Source organism: Dermacentor albipictus, chromosome 1 (assembly GCF_038994185.2).
Source record: "Dermacentor albipictus isolate Rhodes 1998 colony chromosome 1, USDA_Dalb.pri_finalv2, whole genome shotgun sequence".
Classification (NCBI taxonomy): Eukaryota; Metazoa; Arthropoda; class Arachnida; order Ixodida; family Ixodidae; genus Dermacentor; species Dermacentor albipictus.
In genome coordinates, this window is record NC_091821.1 from 95165757 (window position 1) to 95193336 (window position 27580).

The 27580-nt window shown below is 44.0% G+C and overlaps 1 protein-coding gene across 4 annotated transcripts in view; it reads right to left on the minus strand.

The window, feature by feature from the left end:
- Positions 1-27580, minus strand: part of Hasp (Hig-anchoring scaffold protein) — an 810838-nt gene that overhangs the window by 553487 nt on the left and 229771 nt on the right. For all 4 annotated transcript variants that reach the window (XM_065432842.2, XM_065432843.2, XM_070523594.1 and 1 more), the window contains exons 2-3: positions 8783-8869; positions 7213-7248 (exon numbers count right to left, since the gene is read on the minus strand). In XM_065432842.2, the coding sequence (XP_065288914.1) occupies positions 7213-7248; positions 8783-8869 (123 nt within the window). The remainder of the gene's footprint in view (positions 1-7212; positions 7249-8782; positions 8870-27580) is intronic.

The following is a 27580-nucleotide window of genomic DNA, read 5'->3' on the forward strand; positions in this document are numbered from 1 at the left end:
CAGGCAATCAAATTAAAGCTTCAAGCATGGACAGAGAATAATGGCATTTTGGCAGAACTTCAGAATGGTTTCAGAATAGGTAAGCGTTTGGATGATAAATTATTTGTTCTTGCTCAGTGTATTGAAATATCAAAAGTAGAAAGTAGACGTTATAAGTGGCCTTTTTAGACATTACAGGAGCGTATATGACAACGCAGACTGCGACATTTTGTTGGATATTGTGGAAGGGGAAGGCTTACGTGACGATTGTCTACAGCTTTTGAGAGACATTTACCTAGAAAATACCGTTTGCGTTGAATGAGAAGGGATGAGGAGCAAGGAGAAAGTTGATATCAACAAGGGACTGAGGCAGGGGTGCATTTTACTTCCACTGCTGTTTATGATTTACATGCTTAGGATGGAGATGGCGCTAGAAGGAACTAATATCGGGTTTAATCTCTCATACAAACAGGTGGGTACAGTAGTAGATCATCAGCTTCCAGGTTTATTTTATGCGGATGACATTGTGTTGCTAGCTAACAAGCAAAGTGATTTGCAACGTCTGGGTAATATCTGTGCACAGGAAGGCAAAAATTTAGGTTTCAAATTTAGTGTTAGAAAATCAGGTGTTATGGTATTCGATGAAAACAGTGAACAGACAGTGGCGATACAGGGCCAGGAAATACCTCGGATAAGAGAATATAAATTAAATACCTTGGTATAGGGATAAACGAAGGAAATAGATATATGAAAACACATGAAAATACAATAGAAGTGAAGGGGAAGAGAAATGCAGCCATAATGATGCACAGAGCGCCATGGGGATACAATAGGTACGAGGTGCTCCGGTATATGTGGAAAGGTGTAATGGTTCCAGGACTTACTTTTGGAAATGCGGTTGTTTGCTTTAAATCAGGGGTACAATTTGCACTCGATCGAAACCAAAGGTTAATGGGACGCCTCGCACTGGGCCCTCACGGGAAGACTACAAATGAAACTGTGCAGGGTCATATGGGCTGGACTAGTTTTGAAGTGAGGGACGCTAACAGTAAAATTGATTATGAAGAACGACTGAGGAATATGGAAGAAAGTAAATGGCCTGGGAAAGTGTTGAAGGAAAAACTTTGATTCACAGTAGAGGAAAAGAACTAGAAAGCTTACCAGCAAGTATGCGGCCTGTAGGGTGGGTAACACAGCAACAAAGAATGCCAAGCGGAAAGTCAGAGAGGTTTAAATAATCTCATGGGTGGCGGCAATGGAAAAGATACCTGCTATGAGTAACTACTTAAGAGGAAAAAACGAGATCAGGAAGGAAACAATTTACGATAACTCAAAGGAAAGCTCATTACTTTTCGAAGCGAGATCGCGATGCCTTAGAATATGCACCTATAAAGCGAGATATAAGAAGGAACAAGAAGCATGTGCTTGCTGCGGTAAAGCTAGGGTAACTATGCAGCATGTTTTATTAGAATGTGAAGACGTCTACCCAGTGGTCGATTTAGGCACCACATTGGCCTCCTTGAAGCTCTTGGGTTCGGCGAGAGCAGGGGAAAAGTAAACATGTCCGCAATAGAGATTTGTAAGAGGCGATTGGAAGATTGGTGGAAGAAAAGTAGGGAAACGAAAAAAACGGAGACGTACAAAAGAAAATTAGCAATAGGGGATCAGAAAATTCGGTTGTGGGAGTTCACAGTGTTTTTCTTTTTCCTTTTTTTTTACCTAGGTAGGAAAAAGCAGTATAAGAGCAAGAGCTTGGTGGTGCAACCCACCACCCGGTTCCAAAGGGACGCTCATAACATCCATCTATCCATCCATAAATCCAACGGTGGGGTGAAAACTAGTTTCTCCCGTCGCGTTTATTCGCGCCTGTGACCTATATATACGCTCTGAGCCACGCCCCGACGCGGTATGCGCGACAGCAGCCCACTGCAGCAGCAGCAGCAACAGCAGTGGGAAAGTCGAAGGAAGAAGCAAAGAAAGCTTGGCTTTAAAAGCATTTATAGCATAGCTGATTAACTCAAGTAGGCTGCGTGAGTATTTGTCACCGCCCCGTTTTAAGAGTGGTACCAATAAAGCATCGTCATCATCATCATCATGGTGCAGCGCGATAGCGGAGTGCGGTTGTATAGACGCCTCAAACATGACGCGTTTCGTCGTTCGCAATACGTCGTGCCAGTACACTGATTCAATGCTAATCGCATTAACGTCGACATTCACCGTAAGATGAGTCCCGCTGGACTTCTTTATATTTTTTTAGTTTTTCCAGCACATTAAGAAGATGGATAACGAATGTGTGAAGCCCAAGTGCAGGGGTCTGCAATTTTAACGTCCATTCAAAACTTTAAGCACAGCCGAAGTCAGAGGGGCTACATCAATGCGCCTCACAGACGCCCGCTTTGCAGCACCTCACTCATTTTCCCTTTAAAAATGTCCAGCGAGTCTACAACGACGCAAAGCAATAACCTTGTCAGGCGCTGATGAGAAGTTGCAACTCTCAAAAGCCCGCTGCATTGAACGCACCTGCACTTCTGAGGCACAATATTCGAAGCTATGTCAATTAAACGTCTAATTTTTTACGTGTTTGGAACCGTAAATCCGGAAGCCAAATATAGAGGCTTATAAAAGAGGTGCAAAGATGAGCGCGGTAATTCTGTATACACAAAAGCTGTCTCTCACAAGTACAAATAAGTTGCCGACCTAGGTGGCTGACGCGTAGATTTACCAGAGAAGATGGCCACTGTTCCGATCGCATTTGCTGTCCCTTCTTTTCGTTAAGCTCATGTTATATTTGAAAATGATCATCTTATCATGATAATCAGCATGCTTATTTGGACAGGGTAAATCTGAGGGCTTATTTGATTCTCACATTCGATATTTATTCAATCCATCACAGTACCTTTGTTTCACGAAGTTTTACGAAACCATGCCGCCATAGCAAGGTTTATTCCTTCGATTTCAACTTCGCGCTATATCGCCATAACAGGAACGGAGGAAAGGAGCAAGGGTACTCATCGCCATTAGAAATGCTCTGTCATCTTCCAAAATTTGTCACCACGATAACCAAGAACTTTCATGTGTTTCCATACGCAGAACTTCAACGAAACTAGTTTTGGGCATTTGCTACCAGTCTCCCGACAATTTTTTCATGATAACCTTTTCGACAGCCTAATTTAAATTAAAGAACACCTTCCCAACGTACCAATTTACCTTTTTATAGACGTTACCTATATAAGCATAATCAGACCTTTGCTTTGAGTAGAGAAGGGCTGGATGAGGCCACATCATCGTACAGATAGATACCTTGGTGTTCACATGACATCATCGCTAACATGGATAACTCACATCGAAACTATTTGTTCCATATACTCCCGATTACTGGGTTATCTACAGCGAAACCTGAGTGTTGCATGTCGTGAGGTTAAAAAACTTGCATATCTAGCGTTCGTCCGTCCGAAACTAGAATTTGCGCCGTACATTTGCATCCATCACATGATTATCCAACCGTACAGCTTGAATCTATCCAAAACCGAGCCACTCGTTTCATCACTTCTCAATACTCGACTTATCGTCAGCGTTACGTCGGAGAGATGGTGTTAGTGCATCTTTGGAGCGAAAAAAAAATAAAAATAAAAAAATGAGGAGGTGATGCAGAGATGCGACACAAAACAGCGCTGGCGGCAAGATGCACAGCAATAGTAGGATTCAGATTAGACCGAACGGGTCATGCGCTTCTGTGGACGTTTTGCTTCATCAGTGCTTGTTTTTCTTTTTCGTTCCTTTTTTTTTCACAATCCCGAGTGTTGTAGATGCATGCTCATAAACAGCCGCATAGTTTCTTTCAGTGCATGGGTAGGATGGGGGGATGTGCTTTCTTATTATTTCGGTGCAAAAAACCAATAGCCACCGGCGTTGAGCACGACTGTTTCGAGAGCGTGCTCGTGGCAGCACCGAGACCGGGAATGCTACAGTGCCATATTTCACTCGCCGCAGAATCAGAGAACTGAGCTTAGGTCATCTGACAGGCGTTTAGATTCTGCAGAGCAAGAGAGAGGGAGAGAGAGAGAGAGGGAGGGAGAGAAAGCTCTTTATTCAAAATGCAGAGTGCTTAGCCAGCGTATTTTAACCTACACGTTACTTTGCAGGGAACGGGACGAAGGATGCAGAGCAAGAGAATGCTTAGCGTAGATACTTACACAATTAAGAAAATACATTGACAGTGGATTCATTTATAAATAACAACCAAACGAGAAAAGTCTATAACAGACCCCCAAAGAACAGCAGGTAAAGTCTGATGAAGCTGGAGAAACAACTGCAATGCATTGTTTTCTCAGCAGCGATAACAAAAAAAAAATATTGATGCTGTGAAGTGAAAAGAGGATCACAACAAGTCATGTGAGGTCCGTGCATCGTTGCAGTTTGCAGCAGAGAGCGTGTTTGGTCGGTGTTGCCTTACCAGTCATGGCCATACATTGCGCTATCCTTGAGCAAGAGATGCGTCCCATTAGTCACTCGGAGTACACGGTGTGAGTATCAGTATCGATGAGAAACATACAGATATATAACGAGCGCGTTTATGCATGGTTTTGTTGTTGTTGTGTCGAGTTTTCTGGTGCGGATGCAAACAAAGGTAATCTTGCGCTAAACTGAGTATTGTCTTTATATTACTTGCTGCAAACGACGTGCGCCAATTGTTCATATATGGAAATTCAGTGCAGTCATGGTAGAAGTACTATACCTTATACATTACGGCTACATAAGATCACCTATATAAGGAGCGCCACAGCGGCGCAAGGCTGATATCTCCGATGTTCATGGCGTGGTAAGATAGTCTCGATCTCAAAAGCCGTCACTTCAAACCGCGAAGGTCATGAATGCCGGACAGCGTCGAACGAGCTTATCGTACGGCATGCAGCGTACGCGGGCAGTACGCGTCCCCATAAAGACGCGGATAACATGGCGACGCTGCAGCCACGGCCCGGGTCGCCATCTTGAGGATACAATTCATTGGTTCCATGCACTTTTTACGGGGGAAGTTTGTAGAAATAAACCAGAAAATCTCGCTTGAAGCCGCTGAGGAGCCTTTACATAAATGTAACAGCCATCGCCGTTAACTCTTTAGGCGCTGATGTCGTCAGTTAATTCATTTATGGCAAATCTGAGGCCAACGCCAAGAAACTTAAATGAAACTTCAAGAATTATCTTTAGAGCATAAGCCTAGTAAAGTCTCAATATAACGGTCAGAAACTGCTGCTGGAAGTATCAAGGATGTGCAGTGTCAAGCATCCTTTAGGGCAAAATTGATTAGGTTATTTTACAATAACATTGTATTAAGCAGTGGCCCATATACAGAAATGCATTGGATAACCGTTTTGAAAGATCACAGGAGAACTTTCTTTCTTTCTTTCTTTCTTTCTTTCTTTCTTTCTTTCTTTCTTTCTTTCTTTCTTTCTTTCTTTCTTTCTTTCTTTCTTTCTTTCTTTCTTTCTTTCTTTCTTTCTTTGCTTCTTTATTTATTTATTTATTTATTTATTTATTTATTTATTTATCTTTTTCTCTCTTTCTTTAATTTTTGATGGAAGCGGCACTCAGCAGCTGTAAGCATGTGACTGGTCAGCCGTTCGAAGCAGCCATGAATATATTTTTCCTCCAAGTTTTACTTCATGCACTCTTCGCTATCTTCGTATATATGTTTTCGCTTCGTCGAATTCAGATCACATGACTTTTACGCTGCAGGGAGTTTGAAAGATTTTCGTGCTGCCCGTTCATGTGCAGAATGTAGCGTCCGCTCAAAGAAAACAACCAATACACGCGAGAGCGCGACTGATTCGCGTGACGATACAGGCTGAGTATCCTGCCAGCAACGCTACCTGGCCATACTATAGTCGTCCATAATATGCACTGTGCAGGGGCTCGTTGCAAATGCGAAGAGGGCCTGTAAGGCAGAGGAGCGTCTACGGCTCGCTCCGTTCAGAACGGTATATCCCAACGGTTTGCAGACAGCACTTCAGAGGAAGCACTGCAGTAAGCGCGCGCACAGCGCGCTCATCGCAACTGAAGGACGCTGCCCTCTCTCCACTGCAGAGCCGAGTAAGCGGAACGTGAGGGCGCGTCCACTTGGATTCTTGGGCGTTTTGCAGCCAAGCTGACTGCGTGCCGTTCGCGTTAAGGAAGCGAAATCCATGCGATTCTCTGTAGCAACCCGAGCGCGTGAATTGTGAGCGGAGCGGAACGACGCTCCGCTAAAACTCTCTAATGACAGACACACGACACCAATGTCGCATCATGTGGCAGCGACGTTGTTCTCTGTGGAGTGACGCATGCAGTCTGAGCTTATATTCTTATTTCGATGCAGTGCCTATCGCCAGATGCCGCGTTTTGTCTGAATTGTCTGGCAGAGCCGATAGTTGCGTTGAATACTATGTGGCACTAATGTAGGCACAAGCCTTTCAAGTGTGACCTCGATCTGCTTGCAAGGGTTTTCTTGTGGTCATGCTGCGGCTACACACTGGACACTATGCTTCGTTCCTTTGTCCTGAAACGTTCTTCGAAGTTCTAAAAGCTAAAAAAGCCAAAGTTTCCTGCATGTTTTTTTCTTCAGCAGTGATGTACAGCTTTTAATAAATACTCGTGTCTGATGAATGTGACTGTAAATTCTCAGTTCACAAGTCTGTGTTATTTAATGAAGGTTTAAGACAAACACTGGAAATGCTTAGCTATGGGTGCATTCGGAAGAAAACGTCTCATGTCAGAGATGAAAAAAAAACGAGAACGACTAATTGACGCTCTGTAGTAAAACTTCAGCTTGAGTACATTTCAGCTGCTTATACAGTCTTGCGTTATTCTGGTTGCGTTATGCATATCTTGTCACCTTGTAGAAACTGAGCTTCCCTCAGGACTGGTAGCCTCCAGTGGTGCAGAATATATATATATATACACTTAGTTTAGCGCACCCTCAGTGCGTTCTGCCAGTGTCACAAACAGCCGAATTTGTTTTTTTCGTTCTTTCTTTCTTGATTTCTTCTTTTCTAATGCAGACAGTATGAAGAATTGAAAGAAGTTCCACTTTTCTAAAGATTATATTTCTGGAATGGCTACGCCATTCAACCTTATTTTTCTTCCTCGCAGTCTGAAACTTTGCCTCCCCCACCCCCCCTTATTTTATTTTATTAATATGTTCCAGTGGAATACATCTCAGATTTTTGCGTTACATAAACACAAGTGCTTCAAACTTACCGTCAGTCGTCTCTTCCTCAAAGTCTGTAGGCGCATCTGTAATAACAAGAGCTTGTCATGTAACTGAAATTTCTAACGCAGACGATTTGCGGTTAATAATCCGAAATTACAGTTTTTTATTATTTACAACATGCGTATTGTGACTGCCAATGCATCGCGAACCAATCCTTCTTTAAATAGGGAATAAATAGATTGCGCTACATGTCACCTAGTCGCACCCGAAGAAACAAAGTAGTTTGGAAAACCTGAGTAGTTGATAGCTGAAAAAAATGGAGTCACTTCAAGGCATCGGGAACAAGTAGACTCATCTTTATATTCTAATAGACCGGTTCATGCGCAGAATCATCGCCTAATATCTCGCATTTTACGGTTTCTACAATTAATCTGACAAGGGGACGTTCAAAGACAGCATAAAAATAATAACATTTTTCATTGTTGGCATCCTGCTTTTGTTAGCAGCTGCATATTCAATATGCATTATATGGGCAGAACCCACACACGGGGTGCTAAAGACGTACAGACCCCGTCACTTCTTTCTAGAGCGGTGGAGCGCTGTACTGCTGAGTGAAGAAGCGCATATTTGAGGGCTTATCTGAGATGTATTTTAGTGCATAATCAAGGTATGAGAGAAAGTGCTAGAGCTCAGTAGCTCAAGGAAAGACACACGAATCTAGCACCGTGCCTTGAACGTTTTCATTTTTTTTGCGTTTTTGTATGTTAGTGCTTCTTTTTTTCTTTACAGCACAAGGGCTGCAGCGCTCTTGACAGTCTTGAGTAGGCTATAGGATATGCCTAAACGTAAAACAAAACACACACACACACACACACACACACACACACACACACACACACACACACACACAACATGAGCACTCAACAAATTCAAAAATGTAGTAGAGCCCTATTGTCACAGTGCTTTTATCTTAAAAATTGTGAAGTATTACTTATCGTGATTTTCCAACATTTTAGTTTACAATGCGTGAAAACAATCAATCAGTGTTCTGATGCACTATAGCAAACTACACTCATGGAGGAGACTTCGAACAATATTAACATTTTTATAAAATCTGGTCGTTACTGAGTGAAGCTTGTGACCACTGCAGTGAAGCGCGTGACAGCTAGACAGCCAGGCACGGTGAAACAAATTTCTTTACACAGCTCAACGCGGCCTTCATAACAGTGTCGTTGTCACGAGTACCACAATCGCAGCAGGCTCGCATGCGTGCTTGAGTTTTGTTTTTAAAACGAGCACCACTGCTCCATGCCCTAAGCGGGAGACGGGGCGTCCTACGGAAGCTTCACCCATTAAACTCACTACTGCAAAGCATTTTTCTTTAGTGCTACTTGCGCTAGGATGTAAAACCATTCCGTTTCGCTGAGCACTGTCACCAACTCAACAGACGAGGGCACAAGATAAACGCACTGCTGTTCTAGTGTGTTTCTGCGGCAATTCTCGTCTGTACATCTGCAGAATCGCTGCGCTCCTCAAATGATAGACCACAATTACGCCTATGTTCGTCTATATTGGTTGAATGTGCAAAATAAAAGCAAAATCTGACGTGGTTCGTACCTCGAGGCATGTACCAGGATTCCGTGTGGCGTCTGGAGCTTTTCCTGGACTCGCCTTTGCTGCCGAACGCCCGAATGTGGTAGGCGTCTGCAAAGAGCACGAAGAGACATAGGTCATGAGGAATCATAAAGCAGTACCATCGAGAAATGTACAGGGTGATTTTTTTTTAGCTGCACCAAACTTTAAAAACTTTCTTGTGGCATATAGCAAAATTCTAACCCTTGATCTAAATTACTCGATTAGGTGGTCATTATTCTAGGAGAAATCAAAATGCTTATCAAAATAATCTACATAATTTACACCAATTAACTTTTCCCCAATCAGTTACCTTACGGCACGTATTTTAATGTATGTATTGTAGCTATTGAGTATGCAAGGCATATTGAATTAGAACGAATTCTGCGGATGACAATGATTTCTAGATGTGCGCCGTCAAACTGGCGATGAAACTGCACTGTTGTTACACTGTTACATACACTTTGAACATGAATATATTTGAACTAGTCCTGAGAATTCGTTCCAAGTGGATATGCCTTGCGAACTCACCAGCTACAAATCGCAAATTGAATTATGTGCCGTAAAGTAAGTATTAAAAAGGTAATTAGTGAAAATGTGTTAATTATTTAATTAATCACTTTGATTTCTAGTAGAAGCAGTGGCCACCTCATCGAGTAATCTAGTTCAAGGGTTCGAAATGTGCTGTCTGCTACGGGCCCTTTCTAAATATGCAATGCAGCTAAAGAAACACCATCTAGATAGACCTCTACAAAAGAAGTGACAATGTACGGGTATTAGCTAATAAGTATAGACAGCTGGGCAAGATGGTATGGTTGGATTATTGAAAACTGCCCGTGGTAAAGACAGGAAGAGCGTACAAAGATTGAGAAGGACAAGTGCAGACTCGCAACTGATTTATTGAAACGAAACGTCACAAATTATATAGACTGGCAACCCCTCCTACATAGCCCACCTGCTCAATTCGAACAGAAAAAAATTTAACTATTCTTATTAACTCTGGTCCCTCTACTCCCCTGCAGAAAAAAAAAGGTTCAATTGAAGAGTCGTTAAGGTTACTTGAATTAGTAGCGCACCCTTTCAGAGATAATGTCATACGCGGGGCAAGGTAGAGTTCCCTTTCTGCTTGTTTAGGAGAACCCGCTGTTTTGTGCATTTTTTCCGCTCACAGGAATTGTAGTGCCCGTTGTCTTGGGCGTTTTGTTTAGCGCGGCCAAATGTAGGGGTGCCTCACTAGTCCGCGTATGTATGTATGTATGTATGTATGTATGTATGTATGTATGTATGTATGTATGTATGTATGTATGTATGTATGTATGTATGTATGTATGTATGTATGTATGTATGTGTGTGTGTGTGTGTGTGTGTGTATGTATGTATGTATGTATGTATGTATGTATGTATGTATGTATGTATGTATGTATGTATGTATGTATGTATGTATGTATGTATGTATGTATGTATGTATGTATGTATGTATGTGCAAACGAACGAACGGCCATACGCATGCACGCACACACGTACTACTGTACCACAGAGGCTCGTGGCCATGGCGCTCTGATTTGGCGGCTGCATTTTGAATGTAGCAGAACGAAAAAAAACATGCTTGCGCTTAGATTAGGGTACATATTAAAGAACCCCAACCGGTCAAAATTAATCCACATCTACAACCGCATCCCAACAGCGCAACTTGAGAGCCCCCAAGTATGTATGGGTGTTTCAGTGATTCATAGTGATTTACAGCGCAAATTTATGTGCCCAAGGTTCTACTAGCTGCTAAGTTTGTTCGTGATTCCTATATTGTTATGTATACGCATGCTTACATAATAATGGTTCTGCTATACATAATTAGATCTCTTTTTATATTCACATACCCTTATACTTAAATTTTGTTATGGAATTTATTTCTGGCATTCGCTGGTCATTAACTGATAATTTTTAATGGTTTTCCTGCGTTCCGTATATGATCCAATTTACAATAAATGAAGAATCTTAGGTGTTAGATGCCACGGCGATTCATTTAAGAAATAGTCTAAAAACAACGCTGTTAAGCCCATCGAACTAGATTAAGAGCAATATAAGTGGCACAATAGTCACCCTGCTTATTACTCGCTTCGCGAACAGACTATTCCGCTGCTACTCTTTTTGATCGGCTTGGGGGACAGAGGTGGGAGGGGGGCGGCTCTTTTTTTTTCTTTTTACTTGAATTCGCTTAGGCTTACGACACCGCGCTATCTTTCTGGTTATAAAAGCTCTGCAAGGAAATGTCACTGTATCGTTATACAAGCTGTCAGAGCAGAGAAGCTTTTTTCTTTGCGGGCATTCAAAATGGCTCATGCAGACACCGAGATTCCTGCCCATGGCAAAAAAAAAAAAGCATTTCTCCTTGCTTTACTGACGTGTCAAAGCGTCCGCAGCCTCGTAAAAGAGGCCGTTTTTCGCTTTTCCAGCCACTGCGTGCATTTTTTTACCTACTTGGCAAAGAAAGAAATTCATATTTTTTTGTCACCCCCCACCCAAGCGAACCTATGTGTGAACGCATTTCCGGGCGTTCGTTCCCAAGTCTCCATTTGCCTTTTTTATTGTGAAAACAGAGCGCCGTCTCCGCTTGTTGAAAAACGCATCGTCCGCGCTTTGCGATCCTCTATCGCCCTTTGCGTGGTGTGTGCGCATTGTATAGCGAATCTTCAGGCGGACAAAAATTCCTGTCTAAATGGGGCTTTTCGTGCAAAACGAGCCTTCAGAATGAGCACACTTCAAGCGATGGTCATTCGTGAAGCTACTCGCATTTATTTATTTATTTATTTATTTATTTATTTATTTATTTATTTCGCTTACTGTCAATCACTCATGGGATTATAACAGGAAGGGCAAGTACAAATGGTAGTATTTGCGAACAAAGGTTATAAATACATTATATAATCACGAGTGTGTTACTGCAAACATTTTTGCTTCGCTAAACACAGAATTGAGTGCTTCATCACAAATGCAATATATGGGTATAATTTAATTTAACCTAGAAGAATCTGAGAAAGCAACAACCCAAATAAAAAAACACACTTGTAAACACATGTGATATAGTATACGTGATGAACATGATAAGCAGGATGTAGTCATGCATATAATGGATCATACAAAAAGAACACTTATAGATTAAAGTGTAATCATTTAAAGATCGGTAACAAAGCAGAGTACGCAAGTTAGAGCTGCAAAGCGAGGAGATGTTTTTGCACTGAACAAGCAAATGTATCTAATAAGGAGCTGTTAATAATGGATTCACTCAGTTTATTCCAGTCTCTTATCGCCAAGGGAAAGAACGAACTATTGAAGCAGTCGGTACGAAAATAATACTCATTGAGTGTTTGTGTGTGTTTATGTCGCGTTGGCCGTGTTTCATTTCTGAAGATGTATCTAGAGGTATCAAGATTAAGCGTGTCGTGTAAAATCTGGTACCTAAGTTTAGAACCGCTTAGTGCTGCTCGGTTTTGTACAGTTAAGATTCCGGCTTTGTTAGGTAGTTTGGTGGGCGAGTCTGTTAGCTTATTGTATATAAGCCGTAGTACTTTCCTTTGTACACCTTCTGGTATTTTAATCAGTTGTTGCGTGTATGGTAACCAGATAACATTTGCGTACTGGAAGACTGACCTGACGAAAGTTTTGTAAGCCAGAACTTTTGTATCTTGTGGTGCTAGTCGGAGGTGCCTTCCAAGAAAGAGAAGGCGTTTCACTGCAGTGGCTGTAGCGTTGTTTATGTGGGAGTTCCATCTGAATTCATGTGTTAATGTTAATCCGAGGTACTTGTGTTCATGAACTCGTATCAGTGGCACGTCGTTAACGGTATGCACAAAGCTCGAGTTACTTTTTTTCCCATAGGGATTGACAGAACGAGATATTTCTATTTCCTCCAATCATTTAAAGTATGTGTATAACCTTGTAGGTGGACTGGACTCTAAAGGTCATGCAGCGTGCAAAACAGTGATGCCATATTTTCTCTCGTTTACTTTTCTGAACAACGTTAAGGCGGCATCACCACACAAATGAATGCATGCTCGAATCAAGTCTAAAAAAGAGGTAGCGAAATTTATTTTTTACTTTAAAATGGCAAATATAAACTCAATTGGGGCGAATGCAGCAAGTGTGCAGAAATAACAGTTATGTTTGAGAATTCCGCGATTGTTAATTAAACTGGGCTACTCGCCGTGGGTTATGTTGGACATAGTAGCACTGGTCTGCGGATCAATTTTGACCACCTGCAGCTTTTAACGAGCTCCCAAACCACGATACACGAGCGTTTATTTTTCTTTCTTTCTTTTTTTTTTGCAGTCCCTGTCCCGCGGAAGGTGGCCGCCGCGGCGGGGAGTCGAACCCACGACCTCGTGCTCAGCAGAACAACGCCGTAGCCACTGAATCACCGCTATGGTTGTCTTAATTGAGGATGCAGTGCTGCGGCTGCGAGTATAAGAGGTATACAGGAATGCCTCTGCGTGGCAGTTCGCCAGACCCTACCCTTGTGCAGTGCTTATAAATATCTTTATTCAGAGAAACCGTTTGGCTTCATGAAAAGTACGGATGTCAAACATACCGAGCTTGTAATGTCTTGAAAACAAAAGTACAACTTTCTTTTTCTGATTGGACTCAACACCTAACCAAAAGGCTCACTCGCATTTGTCGAAGAGCTGCTACACTCCGTGCAGAATGTTTGCATTTTCCTTTCCTTGCTCCCGCACCCGATGCGTGTTGCTCTCAAATTGCCATTTCTAGTTTTTTCCTAAGTGTATTTAGTAAAATTGTGAACTAGTACGCCAATAAAATTTAAAAAAAACGTTTTGTCTCTCCTTCATGGGTATACAGCGAACACGGCGAGACTGCCCTACCACGATCGCTTGGCTCAGTCGCAAAAGATCCCGTCTACTGCAGTTCGAATTCATCCTACACTAGTGTGGAACCGAAGGACGACCTTATGGCCAAGGTTGCAAAATAATTCAGCGATTAGGTCGCACAGTGAAAATTAGCGCATTCGGTTTTTTTCTTCACTCTTTTGTCACTAAATAATTAATCCTATTGCAATCACGAAAGAGCTCTAAATTCACTGACATTCCGTTACTGCCAAGCAGTAGGGATAGCGAATTTTACCAGGTTTCCTGTCATTTCCAGACTCCCTTCCTGCAACGGAATCTTATGATATCTCGTTTCACTCCGCAAGATCATTGTGCATGTTTTGTGTGGTACGATGCAGTGGTGCATAGACAAAATAGGGGTTTCGCTGTCCCACGCTCAGCTTCCCAATTTTCTCAAGTTGGCATGTATGCATCGGATATACAAAATTGCCCTGAACGTTATAAAATCCTGGCAACGCTGCTACCATTATGGAACTGTATCTCCTGCCTAATTTCCTGTTGCAAACTTTCAGACGAGTCACAAAGCACCGCATTTTCAGTGACAGGTAGAAACATAGTTCCAGCTCAAATGTTACGCACCAAAGCCGAAATGTTTGGTTCAGTACTTTCTCGGAGACTGTAGTGTTAAATTTCATATACTGGTTGTTTTCTTTATTTTTTTAGTCCTAATATTTTATTCAACTTCTCAAATATTATAACTCGATGAAAAGTTTCAGTGAGAAAATTGTAGAGCAACATGAAAAAACAATACAGCTTTCTGTTGCTCAATGCTTGCTACATGAAAGTGTTTTTCTGAGCGTGAAAGAAGCCCGCTGATACATCCAAAGTGCTTCGAGCGGACAGTCATGCGGCAGTCGTGTCTATCGCAAGATAGAGACGGCCAAGCTTATTTTTCGTTTGCCAGGTCATGACTTCAACGTACAACTAACGTAAGTTAAGAATAAGTTCTTCATTGTAATCAAGCTCACGCGCAGGTGGGCCTGTTTCAGAGCAAGAAGAAGCCAAGCTTCTTCGATGTACTTGGATATAATTCGGCTCGACTCATTGACAGACTGGCGGCTCATGTTGTTTCAAAACAACAGAAGAGGGGAGCCAGATCCGCTGTGTGAAACAGCCTTCACGATACTTGCAAGCAAACACGGCGCGGCAGTGGAGGCTCCCGCATGAGGTCACACGCGAGAGCGCGCTACTCAAACTTCTCGCCTGCATCGCAATTTGGGGGAAACTTCAGTTTTAACTTTATTTCCATCGTCTCATAACAACCTTCAAACGGAAGCGGATGTGCCCGTTGCGCTTTTCGAATAACGTCTAATGGCAGCCTTACGTCTTCCCTGTCCAATCGTGCGAACACTGGAAAGGTCTAGCCGACTGACCTATCTTCGTTTCAATCATTATTTGGTTCTCGTAGTCTTTGTTTCGGTGGTAGCTTAGAAAACCACGGAGCCAATCAATCAGTCCTAGAGAACGAAAACTCTTTGATGTTTCAGGCGAGTAAAAAGGATAACGCATTTCTGTTCGGAAAGGTCTGCGCTTACATCCCGTTTGGTTGGCCTATATGTATATACTTCGGAAAGATGAGCGCCAACGCAGTATAATGTTGTTTAGGCGTGATGTCAATGTATCAAACGGATTGGCCTGTTTGTGATTCTTGTTTTTTTTTTATTGATATGATATAAGGAGATGTTGGCGCACAATTTAAGGCGCCGGCTACTCCTTATCTCTTGGGTGGTTCCGTCATACATCATTCTTGTCATCGCCCTTCTCCCTCTTTTCAGAGCCAATTAATTAATAAACCAATTAATTTGTCAGGGTGGCTCATTTGCCCGAATAGCGAATGGGGTAGCAGGAGTATAAATATAGAATAAATTAGGGGGGCGGGAGGTGACTACAAACGTGCGAGAACGGATCACCTCGCGAGTAGAGATCTGGCCCTCTGCGGATTTGCGACAAAGACGGGCGTCATACGAATGATTTGACACCGCATGACCGGTACCCCAGTCCCGGATCATGTCCAACTTCACTATCCTCCGCCAGAAAGTTTCACTCGCTAAGTTCTCGAAGTTCAGGAGTTGCTTTCCTCGTGCCTCTCACTCACGATGGCCCATGTTTATATCAAAATGTGCGTCGCCTCCTCTTTCATTTTTTTTATTTGGTTGAAACAGTCATGAGGGCGCTAGGAGTAAAAAAAAAATACTTCTTTTCGTAATGATAAAAGAAATAAGCAGCCTACATGAGCAAGGGTTTACGGCGTTCTTAGCCTCAAGGGGAAAACTCGTGGTTTTCATACAATCTCCGGTTCCCTGCAAAAGGAGAGATTCTCACAGTTAAATAATACAAAAATAAATAACCAAACTAGATCATCAAATATCATGAAGCCAGTGAAGCAACAAGATAACGACAGGCACTGAGAAACGTAAGAAAAGCACGCTTGGATGCTGACATGTTAGGCGTCGTAAAACGCGACGTTTCAAATTGCGCCATGTGCCATCCCTGCGAGAAATAAATTATACTACCAGCGTCGTCTCCGTTGCTGTCTACAGAAGAAAGGCCTTTAGGTCATCACTTTAAGAAAGCTAAAATAAGGAAGGACAAAACGGAGGTCCTCAAATAAGTCTGCCTTCGTTAGATACATAACTAAGGCAAAAAGCGAAGCTATCACAGAGCTTGAGATTATAAGCTAGATGTGTCGCCTTGCTGGACACCATAAAGAGGTTGGGACCTATGTTTGGTGTCCAAGGCGGCGGAAAATGACAATTTTATGCCCCGGATATTGCTTTCCCCAAGAGGCAGTGCCAATAAGCTGCAGCATACCAAATGATGCAGCTCGCTAACTGCTTCTAAATTAATTACCACTCGCAAACCGACACAAATGTTTCCCACTGAAGTGACATTGCACGCCATATTCAGCCAGTTTAGAACTGCGCATGGTTTATTTCTTTATTTTTCTTTTTTTTGTAATGGAAAGTGAAACTGCAACCCATTTTGTTCATTTGCTATACAGAGTGCTTTTGTTTTTTAGCCGCAAGAAATTTTCAAAAATTTTCTGTGGTAGATAGCAAAGTTCTAGTCTTGATCTGAATTACTTGATAAGGCGGCCATTGCTTCTACTAGAAATTATAATGATTACTTAAATAATTAGCACAATTACGCAATTTAACTTTCTAATTAATTATTTTACGGTACATATCTTAATCTACGAATTATAGCCTGTGAGTTATCAAGGCGTATCTACTTCGAACGAATTTAAATTGATTAAATTATGGGGTTTTACGTGCCAGAACCACTTTCTGATTATGAGGCACGCCGTAGTGGAGGACTCCGGAAATTTCGACCACCTGGGGATCTTTAACGTGCGCCTTCAGGCAAGCTCGTGAATACTTTTACGTTTTAATACTCCGCATTTTATACTTTACTCTGTGTAGAATCCTGGGGCTAGACATATAACTCCTACCTTGAACCAGTACGACGGTTGCAAAAACGAACTATATGTGCGACAACTTTCTTGCGATACTGTGAACCAAACAAACCCTTTTCTATGCTAAAAATCTTTCCTTTTGATTTCGTACGGGAATTACGATTAGCCACATGTATTAACAATGCTATAAGATACAACGAGCCATTCCTTATTTCGTTACTCTACGCCCCACAACGCCAGACTAGGAACCAAAGCTTTGCTAACTTAAATATCCCACGAATAAAAAACGCCCATGGTAAACCACTACTACAGTATGCTGGAGGGAAGGTATGGAATAGTATTCCGTATTACATAAAGAACTCGCAGAACTTGCTGAGAGCAATGAAAAAAGTATTATTTCTAAGTTATTCTCTCTGCTTCCGAAGCTTATTCTTGTGCTCTCTATTTGTTAAACCGTGTACAACTATTATTTCATTATGTTTTTCATGTGTTTGTTGCGAAGTGTTGCAATTTTCCTGCTCTTTTTGAAAAGGATAATAATAATACCTATACAACAGGTTTTTATTTTGCAAATTCATGTACTACTATTACTCATTATTTCTGTATTTATTGCAAAGTGTTGTATTTTTTGTTAATATTGTTGCGTGTGGAAAGACACAGACAGAAGAGGCTGGATCCGGGAGCCGCTAGGCGGCGAAGAGAAGCGACGGGGTTGGGGCGAACGAGACTGATGGCGTCGAGGTGAGGGCGAGCGGCTATACCGAAGGTTCGGAGCAGGAGCATCAGTGGCAGTGGATTCATGGCGGCTGGTATAGGGAACGGAAGGTCCAAAGGTGCAGGAATAAGCGGCGGTGTATGTCCGAGAAGTTGGTGGCCATCGGCTGCGGCAGTGACGAGCGACGTGACCGATGCGACAGCAGTGGAAGCAGATCGGCCGGTCATCAGGGGTACGCCAGTCGGACGGGTTGCGGCGAGATGTGGCGGAAAAGGACTGCCGAGGACGAGGAGGGCCGCTAGAGAACTGGGAAACGCCGAGTTGAGACGTGGAACACACAGAGTTCAGACCCATGTTCTGAAATTCCTGTCGGACGACGGCCTGGATCATCGCAATGGTGGTTGCTGGCGGATCGGGAGGCGTCGTGGAGAAAGCTGGCGAACAGGTGGCCTCGAGTTCGCGGCGAACAATACTGGTGACGTCGTCACAGGTGGTGGTCTGACGTGGTCGACCCTCACATGTCGACGTAGCAGCAGTGTTGGGTATCCGTGTGATGTGGTGTGTAATACGGCGGCTCTTAGCTTGCTCAAGGCGACGGCATTCTTTGATGATGGCGTCGATAGTCGAGACGTTGCCGAAAACAAGCAAATTGAAAGCGTCGTCGGCGATGCCTTTTAGAATATGTGACACTTTATCGGCTTCGGACATACCATCGTCAGCTTTGCGGCATAGAGCTAAGACGTCGAGGATGTAGGAAACGTACGGCTCCGTAGATGACTGTACACGAGACGCAAGAGCCTTTCTCGCGGCAGCCTTGCGCCCAATGGGGTCGCCGAACAGTTCCCGTAGCTTCTCTTTGAAATTGTCTCAACTGGTTATCTCGTCGTCATGCGTTTGGTGCCACACGCGTGGGGTGCCGCCGAGATAAAAGATGACATTGGCGAGCATAATCGTTGGGTCCCACCTGTTATTAGCACTGGCGTGTTCATAGAGTTTGATCCAGTCGTCAATATCCTGGCCCTCCAGGCCAGAGAACACACCTGGGTCGCGATGTGGGGCGACCGTGACGATTGGAGCAGTGGGACATGCCGAAGCCATTGCAGAGGTGGGCGCGTCACCGGGAGGCATGGTGACAAGCTCGGTGTGCCGACCACTTCTGAGTTCCGTGGTGAGGACGGGGATCGCTGACCTCCACCAGAATGTTGCGTGTGGAAAGACACAGACAGAAGAGGCTATTTACAGGCTATTTACACTGGAGCCAGGCAGCTAGGCTGACACTCGCTCGCGCCAAGCGCACCGACCAACTTCGTCGTCGTTCTCGCGGCGGCTCGTTTCTTGAGCATCGCTTGAGCATATCGTAATAATATTGTTACGCGAACGAAGGATTAAGAACTTGAGACTATTTACATAGTATATTTACAAAGGATAACTGCAGCGCTGGCCAGTTCTGCCGACAGCTCGAGAGTCAGAGAGCGTTCGTCGTCTTCGTCGGGGTGCCCGCTTGCATCGTCCACAAGAAACACGCAACATGCATGTATTATTATCCCCGGCAGCACAAGCACTCTGATAATGGCGTAGCGCGTGGCGTAATCTGTCGCCACAGCGACCCAGACGTGGATCGAGGGAAAGGGCCAAGTAAGTCCAAGCCAACGCGAAAGAACGGTTCCGAAGAAATGTCGAGCCGTTGAAGGAACCCGGCTGAGAGCGTCGATGGTGTTTTTTCGGCGCTGGCATGTATCTGGCAATATGGCGTTGCCAATATGGATGTATCAATATATTTGAAACTATTTACTATCATTATTTTATAACAGTTTCGTAAAAGTATATTTTGAAATGGACCCCGTACTAGCCTTTCCCTATTGGACCACACAGATTGTGCGTATCTTGAATAATGAAATGTATGTGTGTGTAATAAATAAAGAAATAAGAAAGAAAGGAATACTACAGATGATTCTCCGAAGCTCAGATATAGTTTGCGCTGTCGCTGCTTCACCTTGCAGACGAAACAGTACTCTTCTTTATACGATAAAAAGTTATGCTATGTGTTCGCACTAATTCGTGATATCTCTTGCCTGGAGTCTTTTGTGCATTATGCGTCATATCTGCCTTACTCGCTGTGTGATCCAGTAAAAGTTTGATTGCGATAATAAATTATGCTTAGTATTTGATTCGGGAGGCGTTATCTAGCTTGAAATATATCTTGTATTTTCTTAGTTCAATTACGCAAGCAAAAAAAAAAAACTTGCTATAGCAAGTTCAGGCCTCTCGCACACGTCACTGAAGTGCACGCTCATTTTATTCAATGAACGCTTCGGATGCCCGTTGACGAACTCGCACTAGCAATGCGCAGATGCTAAACGCATTGGTAAAGCCTCTATGTCTCATGTGGTGTGGTTTTGTGCCGCCATCCAGCATGCGCTCGAGGAATGAGGGCATTTTCCACCAGGCATTTCTGTGCACACCTACACGTCTCTTACCGCCGTCTTATTCAGCGTTTTGACATATTGCACACAATAGGCTTCAGGCAACACGACACGAACGAGTACAAACTCTGTTACGGTTGGCGTGTAACACCCCGGGCAGAAAGGATGCTCAAAAACCATGCCTAGCCGAAACGGAATATGGAATCCTAATTTGCTATGGTTGTCTCGAGGTGTTGCCGGTCTGGCAGGCACCCCGCAGTGATGGCAGGCCCCGTTGCGCGTGTGCCACCAAGGGGAGAACTTTCCGCCAACTGTCCAACTCTAAGGGAGAACGCTTTCCGCGAACCAGACGGGACCCCCGGTTGCCGCCAGTGGAGCCATGCTCGCGAAAACTTCACCTTGGAGAATGGATCAGCAGCCCAGACCCGCGGATTGCCACCAGCGGAGGCAAGCTCGGGAAAACATCGCCCAGGAAAGTGGGAGCAGCCGAAAAGCAACGAGGGGGACTCAGCGCGTGCCGCGTGACGTTGACGTGAGCAAGATCGCGCCTCCGATTTTAGTGGGCCTATTTAAGGGGCCTCGCAATGTACTCCATTCATTCTCTTCTTCCTATCCTTCACCAACCATTTAATTACCAGTGCAAGTTTCGCACTAGAAATTGTCTCGTCCCTGCCTGATCGCCATGGTCTACCGGACGCCTGCAGCCTGCCGACAACACTACGCTACACAATAGTAAAACGGCGGTCGAGGGTGTTAGGCGTCGCAACAACACTAAGTGTGACTAGCTGTTGCATGTAAAACGTGCCAGTAATATAGGAAGCCAACGCAGAATTGCCAGCTCCTAACAATATATATATATAATATTATTATTGGGTGTTACGTGCCAAAACCAATTTATGATTATGAGGCACACCGTAGTGGGGGACTTCGGAAATTTGGACCACCTAGGGTTCATTAACGTGCACCTAAATCTAAGTACATGGGTGTGTTGGCATTTCGCCTCCGTAAAAATGCGGTCGCCGTGGCCGGAATTCGATCCCGCGACCTCGTGCTTAGCAGCCTAACATCATAGCCACTAAGCAACCACGGCGGGTGCTCCTAACAAATTCTCAAAAGGTCGCACTGTCCTGCGAAAGAACGCTGACGGCGAAATCAAAGCTTACACAAACGGTTACACTGTGAAACACACAAATGAGCTCAACCCGTACAAATAGGGGGCGGTATATTTCATACCGATAACGTGTGGCTGTTTGTATATTTGTACGTAGGCCAAATGGGACGTTGCTTCAATCTCGTACATATTCAGTCTGATATATGGCAGCAATATCTGCACATACAAGAAGCTATTTCACTACATAGCACGTATTGTCACAACTAACTTTTGCCTAAAGTAGTAAAATTTTAGGTAAGCAAGATGATAAACTAACGAGGGAATTATTAGAAACGTTTTATAGCAGGAAATGTAAAGGCGAGCATGTTATTGTCGTGTTGTTGATTTTACGCTAACCTACAGCATCTTTTCTTGGCGAGAGGTTTTAATGACCTGTAAGTGGCTGCCCTCTGTATTTTACCCTTTCCTATTTTTTTCTTCACTTTCACAAACTTAGCACGTATGCGAATGCATTAATAATAAAATGTATCATATATTTCAGTCTGAAAAAGAAAATGCTACAGAAATGCTGAAAATTGTGTTTTAATGCGTCAGCATAATTCTTTGGCTCGGCTGCTACTTCGCTGTTGCTTACATATTTAGCTAGTTTATGCATGTCTGCCCATCGCTACCAATCATCTACTATTACAATATTATAACGATGACACGTGTTAACTTCTCTAATAATGCAGCTATTTTGCAGATATATCGTATCAAGTGAGCCGAAACGCCAACACAGGCGGTTTTCTTTTCTTTCTTTTTTCCACACCACAGGATTTTTTCCCTATTTTATTACGAGTTTGACGCTGTGGTGGCAACGCCACGATTTTTTTTCTAACGCAACTATTCCTGGAAAGCATATTTAGCGCCAGCGAACAAGGACAGACGGGAGACGACACCTCCCTTCTGTCCTTGTTCGCTGGCGCTGAATACTCTTGCCAAGTCACTTTACCAACACGCCCAACAAATGGCAACTATTCATCTGGTATTACACTATTCTAACAATTACATATGTTAACTTCTTTATTTTCCTTTTTTGTTACGCCCATGACGCGGCGATGGAGACGTAACTAGTTTTTTATTGTTATTGTTTTTTCTAGCGCTACCAATCATCTACTATTACAGCATTATAACGCCTACATGTGGTAACTTGACCAATTATGCATTTATTTTACATTTATAAGGCGTCACGGGACGGACAAATTTTGCTGGCGTACTCGCCAAAGAATGCTTGCGCATTAAGATTACCTAGAGTTCAGCACGCTTTCTTTTTTCATTTTCGTTTTTTCTTTTCCCCACCCCCTTGTCTTATTGTTTCTTAGCGCGATATGCATGTCGCATCACATAGAGGTGCTGTGGACAGCGTTTCATTGACTATACACTCACCCCCCATCAGTACAAAATGAAAGTCGCCACAACGGACAACCACGCTAAAGACGGCTGTTTCTTGTGGGCTCTCGGTCTGTGAGATAAGTATGGATAATGGTGCACGCCACATCTCTGTGTGCAAGATTCAAGTCCAGCTACCTATCCCTTCCGTTTCATTTATCTTGAACACTTCCCAGTGATTGAATCAGAACAGGTGGCGGAATAAAGATGGATGGCAGGGCTTCGTGCAGGTGAGTGCAGCGGACAGTTCGCGACCACGGGAGCAATGCTCTCTGATAGGCAGGAAATAGGAGAGACGAAGATCAACTTATAAACACCGTGTTACCCACTAACGGAATTGTTTTTACTGCAACTAACTAACTATGGGGGAAATATTAACAAATCAGAATATGTTTCAGCGAAAAGAGCCTCCCACGAATGCTTTTCGCTTGGGGCTCACTGACTTTCTCCCGTCCCTGTAGATGGTCGAAAAAGTTTGCGGAAAAGAAACTGATGAAATGACCTCACCGACACTGTTGAGCGAGCTAGTTAACTCCAAGCCCAATTAAAAAGGACACCAGGGTGCGAGACTACGTCGCTCACCCAAATAAGTATTCAAACTGAGTTTCATTTTGGCGTAAGAAACACTTGATGCCAACTCATTTATTACACTGCGAAAATCATGCTTGTAGTTGTCATGATCAGGGTTCACAGGAAACGTATTTCTGGCAGGCTAACCTCGAACTGGCGTTACGCAAGGGCCGCCACCACAGTCAGCGCCATATATCAGCGTCGCGTTACACGTGAAGAGCAAAGCAGGAGCGCGCCGACGCTCGGCCCGACCTGTTGATTTCCCGTCGCACTCGGGTTCTCCGTTACTCGGCCACGAGTTCCACCGGGCCACGGCGCGTGCATCGATCGCCGCTCTCTGCCCCGCCTGCCCTTTAACTATGCACGCGAGTCGGTACTCGCTGACGTGCATCCGCGCGCGCTAACCCGGGCAAAGGACAAGCGACGTGAGTGCAGCGAGGGGTCCCGTGTAAAGGGAGCGATGGCCTCTTTCCTCCTCACCAGCCTGGTCGCCAGCTGGTCCCAGATCGCCTCAGCGAGCTGAGCCCGTGGCCTAATGAGCGCCCGCTGTTGGTCGTTAAGCGGTTCCTCTCCGTTTTCTTCGGTTCGGCGCTGATATGCGTCTGTAACCGTTGTCGCTGCATGACACGCGTGGCCGGCTCCGGGACGACGGAAGCGATACTCAGTGAGCTGTCCCGCGCCACGTGCAGCAATTTGAAAAAAAAAAAACATGTCCCTGGGACTCGTGTGATACGCGGGGGCAACGCGCGGAATAACCAAAAAACAAAATGGTCGCTGTGTCTGGGCATCAAAACGGGCAGCACGTGTAATGCTATATTCACACTACGGTCGTAACGCGCGTAACAGCTCTTTTGGCGTATCGAACGTAACGGCTGTAAAAAACGTTACGGCAGTTAAGCCGGCACCTTTGTTCACATTTACTGCTGCTTAAATTACGGCTTTTACAACAGGCCAATCAAATTTGGAGCTGCAGAATCGACGTCACCAGCGGTCCAATATGGCTCCTGCCAACATGCGAGCGCTGGCCGAGATCGAAGAAATTCACGCTCAAAACAAACTTATAGTCATGTATTTAATCACCCAAAGACGACGAAGGCGATGCAGAAGGGTTTGGGTGCGGCAAGTATTTCTCGACAGGGCCGCGGACGGCGATTTTCACAACCTTTTCGCCAAGCTCCGAGTTGGTGACGCTGCGATGTTTCATAAGATCATGCGCATGTCGCCCCAGCAGTACCGCTTCCTTGAAAACCTAATGAGACCACTCATCGAAGTTCGGAGCACGCATCTGCGGCCATCGATTTCCTTGGCGGATAAACCAGATGAACTGTAAACAGTCTCGCAAGGCGCACTGCAAAAATTTTCACGAACACAGCCAATCGTGCGCACGGAATGGCGGAATGGCACTTCCCGCGCCCGGAGCTGTCTGCAGACGGGAGGACGGAAGTGTCGTCACCGGTTGTTGAAAGCCGAAAGCTTATCAGTCATTGGCTGTGTCGCAACGGTCGTAACATAACAGTAGTAAATGTTGCCGACCCTTTAACACTCTCACCCACGATTTTTGCGAGAATTGCGCACGTTGGTACCTTTACGTTCGCAGTCTGAACTAGACGCATGCGCTTGTTGCGCTTCCGCTTACGTGTGTTACGAAAAATCGGCGCCTTACGAACGTAGTCTGAACATAGCATAAGGCTTCGCTGCGCTGTGACGCTGAGATTCAAGGACACAAATTGCAAAGCTTGAAACAGATTACAAGTAGAAACACTAAATTACTTTGTACTTTGTATAATAACGTTTCTGAACTCTGGCTTTGATATTCGAGAAAGGAACCTCGCTTTCCTAATTTCGCGTCCCTCATATCGCATATTTCGAGGAATTCCACATATTTCTCTTCTGTGAAGTCTAGGAAAGCTACCAGGTTAAGTTTGTTTTTATTGCAATTTAATCTTTGTTGTTGTTGTCGTTCTTACACCGATTCCCAATCTTCGTTGACGCGGCCAGTAAGCCGATGTGTTGTGGCCTCCGCAATCGAGTGGAGTGATTCTGACCCTACAGCTACGGAGAATGTCGACGCACAGATGATACAAAATAGCGCACCTGTCGCGACGGGTCAACCTTTTACTCCGCCTTTTTAATTCACCAAGGGTCGTCTTTTCACTTGCTTGTTTTATCCACCACATATTAGGCAAACGCTAACAGGAAAGGCTGACATTAGAAATGCTACTTATTGAAAAAAAAAAGTGCTTAGCCCAATGCAAGACAGCCGATCTGGTTGGTGAAAAGCGTCATGACTCCACGATGAAGAAGAACGGTGAGGAAAGTCCAATGTACAGCTTCTAGTTGCGCAACATAGACCAACAATGAACGCGGATTGGCGTTAAACCCATACTTCGTGCGGTTTGCATTAATTGTCTTCTGTCGTGGCAATATATGTCGCATAAGTGCAAAGGTTGCATTCGCTCATAGTCTCTACGATGCATTGTTTTCAACAATAATATCACAATTCTCCTAGCGATCGTAACTCTCCACACATTGCGTCGTAGAGTGAGTGACAAAGATAAAGTATGTGAGCCCAAGTGTAAGGAGAAAGAGTTCTGCTTGACCAGCCTTAGTGCTGTCCTAGCCTGGCAAGAACTGCAGGAAATCGTACCACTTTAGCAATTACCTTCTTACCATTCCACACATTACTGTGCGACAAATACTGTCACTTGCGGAAAGCGTGTTTCTTTTTTTTTGGTAGGTAAATTTATCCGCATGTAAAATGCTTCGTTGAACTGCCTCTGGAGCTTTTAAGTTATCCAGTGCCTCCTTGTGCGTTTTAACGGCATTGGGCGGCATACGTTTAAGTAGCGTCACGACTTGGCGACTGATGCCTTTTTGCAGGCGGGTTTAAAGAGACGGTATTCATCAGGGTCGACAAAAAGAAAGGCGCACCTGTATAGCATGGCTGATAAGTGAGAAATTAATACATGTTGTCCCCCCCCCCCTTTTTTTTTTGCCCGGCACTAACGAAAGCATCTCCAGTCATAAATACTACGAACTTTAGTTATTATGATTATATATTCCTTAGATGTGTTTTTATCACGGCGGTTCACGAATCATGTGTATACGGTGATTCGTCCTCCCTACAACATGCTGTTGCTAGTCTTTTTTTTTTCTTCGTAGAAAGCAAGCTGAACAAAGTGCAAGGTAAGCTGGCACACAGAAAGAAAATCTCAAAGAGGTGTAAATGATGCGCTGTATTATGCTGTAACTTCGCGTAATCCCGTGTGCACGCTGAAAATACGCCATTATATTTAATACCACGACTACGTCGTCGTTTGGACGAGCTTTCATTGCGCACTAATAGCTGAGGTCTAAAACCGTTCAACGGACTTCTCAGTTCACTAAACTAAGTAATGAGCATTCCCTAACTGCGTTAAAACTAGTTCAGCTGCAAAGAATGCAGAAAAAAATTTCTTCGGTGCCTTCATAGGCCTCGCGACTGGATTTTCAGACGCGCGAGGTTGCGGACAACGGACATTAATCAACACTCATACAGGGCCCCATGTTTAGGCTTAATATTAGAAGCGGTCGCGAATTCAGCCACCCCATTGCACCATGGATGGATGGATGGACGGATGTTATGAGCGTCCTCTTTGGAACGGGGTGGTGGGTTGCGCCACCAAGCTCTTGCTATTATATATAGCCTAACGTTCTACCTAGGTTAAAAAAGGAAAAAAAGAGAAAAAAAAACACGATGAATTCCCATAACCAAATTTTCTGACCCCCTATTGTGAACTTTGTTTTTGTACGTCTCCGTTTTTTGTCGTTTCCCTACCTATCTTCCGATCGCCTCTTACTAACCGCTATTGCGGACATGTTTACTTTCCCCCTCCTCTCGCTGAACCCAAGGGCTTCTAGGAGGTCAGTGGTGTCTAAATCGACCGCTGGGCAGCTATCTTCACATTCTAATAAAAGATGCTCCGTCGTTTCCCTAGCTTTACCGCAGCAAGCACATGCTTCTTCTTTCTTCTTAAATATCGCTTTATAGGTGCGTCTGTTAAGGCTTCTTGATCTCGCTTCGAAAAGTAATGAGCCTTTGAGTTATCAGAAATTGTTTCTTTCCTGATTTCGTTTTTTCCCCTTAAGTAGTTACTCATGGCAGGTTTCTTTTCAGTTGCCGCCACCCATGAGATTATTTCAGCCTCTCTGACTTTCGGCATGACGTTCTTTGTTGCTGTGTT